Source organism: Notothenia coriiceps, unplaced genomic scaffold, assembly GCF_000735185.1.
Source record: "Notothenia coriiceps isolate Sejong01 unplaced genomic scaffold, NC01 NC01_scaffold00001289, whole genome shotgun sequence".
Classification (NCBI taxonomy): domain Eukaryota; kingdom Metazoa; phylum Chordata; class Actinopteri; order Perciformes; family Nototheniidae; genus Notothenia; species Notothenia coriiceps.
The window spans coordinates 1-6,808 of record NW_011333990.1 but is presented as its reverse complement, the minus strand read 5'-3'; the positions used below and the strand labels follow the sequence as shown (position 1 = coordinate 6,808).

Genomic DNA, 6,808 nt, shown 5'->3' with positions numbered 1-6,808 from the left:
GAGTAAAATTACGTTATAGTTAAAGTGTTCACAGCCCAAACATATATACAAATTGTTCTGCGGAATCCCAAGAAAACTAAAATTCCTTTTCCACATTTTTTAATAATATTTTAGTCAGTATTCGTCGAAGAGGGTCTACATTTAATTCTTACAGAAATAAAGATAAAAGGAAAACTAATAGAGTAGACTTGCTTATTTAATAGTGGCATGCACACTATTAAATAACATCACATCCACAACAAACAAGCAAACAAACATTAAAAAACTACAATCATCCATCATCTTGAATAATTTGAAACAACATTTGGAAATTTTTATTTTTTATGCACATGATTTGAAGCTTATTGGATTCAACTAAATCTTTACTTTTCAATTTTTTTTTTTTTATTTCATCACGTTTTTACTTTTAAGTTAGTTGGATCTTTAGAAGTTGTTTTTTTTCCATTCTTCAGATGGAGAAAAGAGACTTAGTTGAGACAAAGTTTCTCTGTTTGTTGCTCTCCTTTCACTGTGAAGTCATGCCAGGAGCACTTCTCAGGAATGTCAGGTAACGCTGCTTCTCCGTAAGTTGTTCTTATTCTTTAAACTTCAGAAACAAGAGAGACATCGAGTTTAGAAAGTTCCTGCAGCAGTGAATCTCTCCTGTTTGTGAAGTCTCTCCCCTCATGTGCCCCCATGCTGTTATTATTCCACACTGAAAGCCTGACAGCTCGTAGCCGTGGCGACGGAGCCGCTGGTGGGCATGGCGATGGAGAGGACTCCCATCTCCACGGAAACGACAGTTAAGCTCCTCTGAATCCCTCTCTGAGGTCACCGCTCCACCAACTCCATTTAGGTTACTTTTATATGTGGTATCACGGTCTGAAAAACGAAGTATATTTAAAGATATCACCCGTTTATGATTAGTTTTAATAATGTGAATGTATTCAGGGATGTTTACAGTGTTACAGCAAAGACACAGCGCGGATACAAGTGACATTTGTGTATTAAATAAAGAGGAAAGCACACGTTAATGATATAACATCTAATACAAAATCTGAGAACTTTACTGTGAAATCGAAAATGCATTTATTTGAATGAGTAAGCATAGCCTACGTCTAGAATATCAGAGTTATTAAATACATATTTTATACAGTTTCGCTGTTGTTTTGGGGTGGATTTTCCTTGTAAGACACTTTCCACCTCTTCAAAATGAAAAGTTGTGAACATTAAATGAAAAGATGGTAACTGAAGGGTCAATGAGATAGAAAAAGTGTGTGGGTGTGCGTGCGTGCGTGCGTGCGTGCTGCGTGTGTGTGTGTGCGTGCGTGTGCGTGCGTGCTGGTGCCTCACAGTAAATTAATCTGAGGATTACTGTCAGGACATTATAGCGACTGCCCCTCCTGTGGAGCTGGAATCTGAGTGTGTGTGTGTGTGTGTGTGTGTGTGTGTGTGTGTGTGTGTGTGTGTGTGTGTGTGTGTGTGTGTGTGTGTGGGGTGTGTGTGNATGTATTTTAAGACTTCACTGCATTTCTTGTAAATAATGGGATAACAATATATATTCAAAACTCTATAATTCCACTTTAACTATAACGTAATTTTACTCTGAATTATAGAGTTTTGAATATATATTGTTATCCCATTATTTACAAGAAATGCAGTGAAGTCTTAAAATACATTGTTTTATTTTGTGTAAATGTGTTTTCCTGCCACCTCACACCCACTTTGATTTAAACTAGAATGAGTCAGGCTATCATTTGGATCATTTCTATTGCAGGCCAACTTCTGGTGACTTGAGTCGATGCATTTTAATAAAAACACTGGAGCTTTAAGAGACGTGTAATCAACAATAGGAGGGGGACAAAAGAGCTGGAGGGAGGAGGGGGGGATGCTTTAGTTGGTGGCTGAGAAACGAGAGGACTTTCTGGAAGGTTTGAACAGGAGGAGAATGGGATGGTGAAGCTGAACAGAGAGGGTCAGTTGAGGTTAGTTTGCTGAGAAAAGAGAGAAACTGTTCAGCGTTTGTTTACTGTGACTTTCTGCCTAGCAACAGCGCTGAGGTTAAGCTCTGAGACAGAACGGCGTTAAACACAGTGTTTGAATAAAGGTCTTTATTAAGTAGAAAAAATAACATTTCAAATCAATAACCTCTCTGTGATCATATGTCCTTCACTCGTGTTTCATTGTTTATGTAACAGCATGTGATAGTTATTATATGTTGACACAATGCAAACAGTGCATTATAACCGTTTCATGATTCAAGTACAAACATATTTATTAAAAGTAATTGTGACCTCTGAGACAAATCCCTTAACTCGTACATTTTAATCGACGTTCCTTTAAAGTGATCTCCTTTAAAGAAAGGTGATTCCCAGAAGAGTTAGAGGACATCATGTTTAAGGTTGCAACCATGATCAGGATGTCTATAAAACTTATATCTGTGTATGTCCACTATATTTAAATGGTTATTCAGTTGTTTACTATGTTTTCAAAAGTGAAAATGACTGAAAAATAATATGTGCAATCAAATGAAATCTGAATGTAAAGTCCTAAGCAGCAGCTGCAGTTCATGGTATCAGTTAAAAAAAGTAAAAATCAAAAACTGAATGAGTCTTCTTGTCTCTAGTAAGAAGACTTTTTTAATTATTGTGTAATTCAGCAGTTTATAATCTGGATTGCTTTGATACCAGAAGGTAAAATGCATGTTTAATACAAAAAATTCTACGTCCCATTCATTATTCCAGAAAGTTAAAAATAGTTTTTATCAAAACTCAAAAAGTCCTTAGATAAATCCCTCCTTAACCGAAGAATGTGGAAACAGTGCAAATGTTCATCTAGATGCCGTTTGGAAAACTTTTGATGCCTGAAAAGTAAGAAAAGAAACTGTAAATTGTAGGATGGATTTTTGGTAACAGCAAAGCCAGTTGGAGGCTGGAACCGATCAGTAGGAACTAACATTTACATTTAATCAAATAAACAGTAAAAGCTAAATACAGAGCCAGTATACGGCCCTTCTCATGATTCCTGCAGAGTAAGAAATATCCTAAAAAGTGGCCCCTGAGATGAATCCCTCCTGATTTGATGGGTAAGAGAGGAATTGTTTTACTTTAAAAAAGGTCTAAAACCTGAGATTAGAAAGATATTATTGTCCCATAAAAGTTATTGCAGAGTATTTCCTCTTTATGAGAAACTGTTTACTTACTACTACACATTACATGTTAGATGCTTTTACCATAAGCAACTGACATACATTCAGTTCTGTGGACAATCCCCACAGGAGCAATTTGGAGTGAAGTGTCTCAGGGACACAACGACATGCTGACCGCAGTGGGGTTTGAACCTGCTATCCCCTGATTCAAAGTCCAGCACACTATCCACTGAGCCGCCGCCTACTACTACCACCACTACAAACACAGTAAATTGTAGAATGGATTGCCCTCCATGCTACCATCGTCCCTTTTGATTTGATTTATTTCGAATGTGTAAAACAATAATATTAATAATGAAATGAAACATGAGAATTATGATATTGTACAAACTTAAGCAGTAACAAATGATATAAACAAATGATCTACCTAATTACACATCCGAAAAGGGGTGGGAAGAAGTTTACACTTATTTAATCCCACCCCTTCTCCCAAAAACTAAATTATTAACAGATATATATATATTTCTTTTAACAAAATGTAGATCTAAATGTCTCCTTTCTCCACACATCTAAATCTATATATATGTCTTAATGTTCTCTGTATGAAATACCTTATTATTCGTGTAATTGGGAAGTTTATAATCTGGATAGCTTTGATACCCGAAGGCCCTTCTCATGACTCCTGCAGAGTGAGAATTATCTAAAAAGTGGCCCCTGAGATGAATCCCTCCTCTTGGACCTTCCTCCCTTCTTCACACATCTGGAGTATGCCAGCTGGTCCAGGTAGAGCATGGCACACACCTGGCTGATCTTACACGCCCCCCCGCAGCTGAAGCTACTGTCGTAGCCCACCATGAAGTGTTTGAAGTACGAATCGAAGGCTGTGCTCTGCTCCATGAAGCTCAGACCCAGCTTCAGAAGGCTGAGCGGCTTCAGGTCGGCCAATCCGAACGCCTCCCTCAGGACGTACTCCCGCCTCCACGCAGCACTTTGTCTCTCGTTGGCCTCCGTCAGATTCAGAAAGTACTGCCAGATGTCCTTCACAGGGAGAAAAGGGCCGAAAGAGAGAAAGAGACTTTTGAATACAACAACACAGTTATTGTGAGCTGATTGACAGCGTGGTGAATCATCAAAGAGACTATTTTTCCTTCTGTCTTTGGTTAAAGTTAAGTAAGTATTTCAAAGAAGGACATTTAAATTTGGATCTGAATATTGTTAATGTTTGCAAACTCAGAATTGCTTTTTAGAATAAGGTCAAACAAGGTTTCATTGCGTTATAAAAAAATAAAGGATAACACTAAAGCCCTTTACCAAAGTGTTACTGTATTGTTTAAGACTTTTTTTCCTTCTGTCTTTGGTTAAAGTTAAGTAAGTATTTCAAAGAAGGACATTTAAAATTGGACCTGAATATGTTTTATATGTTTGAAAACACAGAATTGATTTTTAGAATAAGGTCAAATAAGGTTTCATCAAGCTATAAAAAAAAATGAAGGATAACACCAAAGCCCTTTACCAAAGTTTTATTATTATTAGTGTAACCTTTTTTCCAACAAAAAAGCTGATCCAAGCAGGTTTTTTAACATGGGAAAAGAAACCAAAAATAATTACCTATGCCTTTTGTATTGTTTTCTGTTAGTGTATTGCAGGTTGAGTAAAAGTTAAGAGTGCATATTGCAGTTCAGACATTTTTGGTTGGACCTGAATTTTGTCAAAATGCCTGCAAACTCAGATCTCAGAAAATAGCTTTTCAACTCAATAAGGTTTCATTGTGATAAGAAAAACATAAAAGGATCACACTAGGCAGTGTTTCTCAAACTTTTTCATACCAAGGACCACTTGACCAATAAAAAAACACTCGCGGACCACCTAACTCCACAAATATCCAAAATCACATCGTTTTTCTAGAACATATTACAAATCGCCTGAAAATGGTACAAACAAGTGGCAACTTGTGTGATGAAGGTGTTGCGCTGGGCTATATCATGCAATCAAAAGTGAAACTTAAGCTCGCTCCTTTGCTGAGATATTCCCGTGAGAGCGCAGAAAACTTAATTTTATTTATTTATTTCAAATGTGAAATTTTACCAATATACTCACGGACCACTAGGGGCGCTCACGGACCACACTTTGAGAAGCACTGCACTAGAGGCCTCAAACAAGCTTTTATTTTGTTCTTTAAATTTGTTTATTTTGGTGGAACAGTTTGCTGGTTGTGTTTGTGTACCCTGGAGCTCCTCACCTGCATGGAGAAGTCCTCGGTGTCGTACAGGTACATGCGGAAAGCTGGGTTGTTGGAGTACGGCTCCAAAAGACTTTTGATTGGTGTGACGGCCGGAGAGACAAACAGAGAATTCACCGGTTTACCTGCAGAGCGAGAAAACACACATCACAGGATTCAGCTGCATCAAACACTGAAGGCATGTGTCCTTGATCCCTTTTGACTTCCTTTTAAGGAGTCAGCAGGTCTTTTGTTTGTTCCTCTTGCATCGTACACTTGGATGCTTACATCAGGAACAAGTGAGCTGTGTTTGACTACTCTACAGCCTGGACAATTCTGGAAGAGCTAATATATGTACACTTAGCAGACTGATTGCAAAAAGCCGATGTTTCGATTAGTTTCAGTCTGATTTTTGAGAAATATACACGACTAAATTTGCTTAGGTTGAGGTCAATTATCTCAGAATCAAATGCAACCGTTTTTTTTTTAATCAAAAATATCAACTTTTGGTCAAGAGTAAAATCAAGATATTGTTTTGATTTGATTTATTTCAAATGTGTAAAACAATAATACAAAAATGTAACATGAGAATTATTATACAATACAAAATGAAGCAGTGTCAAATTGATATACAAAAATATTACTGATTCTAAATTATGTATAACAAATGATACTAATTACACATCCGAAAAGGGGTGGGAAGAAGTTTACACTTATTTGATTTATTTGTATCCTACTCCTGCTTTATTGATTATCAATTAAAAAAATAATTTCATATTGAGACATTTATGAGGCACTGTACTTTCAAAAAACGAGTTCCTTCATCCAATTTAAAGATTAACATTCATTTCAAATGTGACTGAACCAAAGGGGGGCATCACAGGCTGGTGTTCCAGTTCAATCGGGGGAGATGTGGATTTCTTCTTTCCTCTCTGAATGACACGGCATACACTGGTCCTGCAGGTGGATCCTCTGTGATAAAGAAGTTCACAGGTTAATAGCGGGCTCTGTGGTAAATGATGGCGCTTATAACCAGCTGTAGTGAGTCAGAGAGCACAACATGCTATACATATCTGCACTGCTGCTAAAAATTCATTTGTGGTTTTCCTGTAAGATGCGCCAAAGACACTTACAGAAAAATAGCTAATCTAAAACAATGCAGTATCATATTGTCTTCTAAGCTTTACTATTATAACTTGATTATTTATGTTCTGCCTTGTTCTTGTTGTAAAGCAAAAGAATCCAAGCAATAAGAACCAATTTAATTGGATTTGACTTTATTTCTCACGCTGCCAACTGTGCGCTATATGAGAATAGTGCACAATAAGGATTTGACAGGACCTTAAGCCCTAAAAGTGTGTGAGTTGGCACACATCTGATCAAAGTAATCAAACTCATCATCATCCTCATCTACATGTTAGAAACCAAAGTCATCTCCTTGCCTTTAATAGGCAAAACTACTT

The 6,808-nt window shown here is 37.1% G+C and overlaps 1 protein-coding gene across 1 annotated transcript; it reads right to left on the bottom strand.

The window, feature by feature from the left end:
- Positions 1-2,081: 2,081 nt before the first annotated feature.
- LOC104959982 (acid sphingomyelinase-like phosphodiesterase 3a) lies at positions 2,082-5,491 on the bottom strand (the record flags this gene model as incomplete). The annotated part of the gene is made up of 2 exons (XM_010787904.1): positions 2,082-4,165; positions 5,367-5,491. Coding segments are annotated over 2 exons (467 nt in total), but the record flags the coding sequence as incomplete, so codon positions are not given.
- Between the last annotated feature and the right edge of the window lie 1,317 nt (positions 5,492-6,808).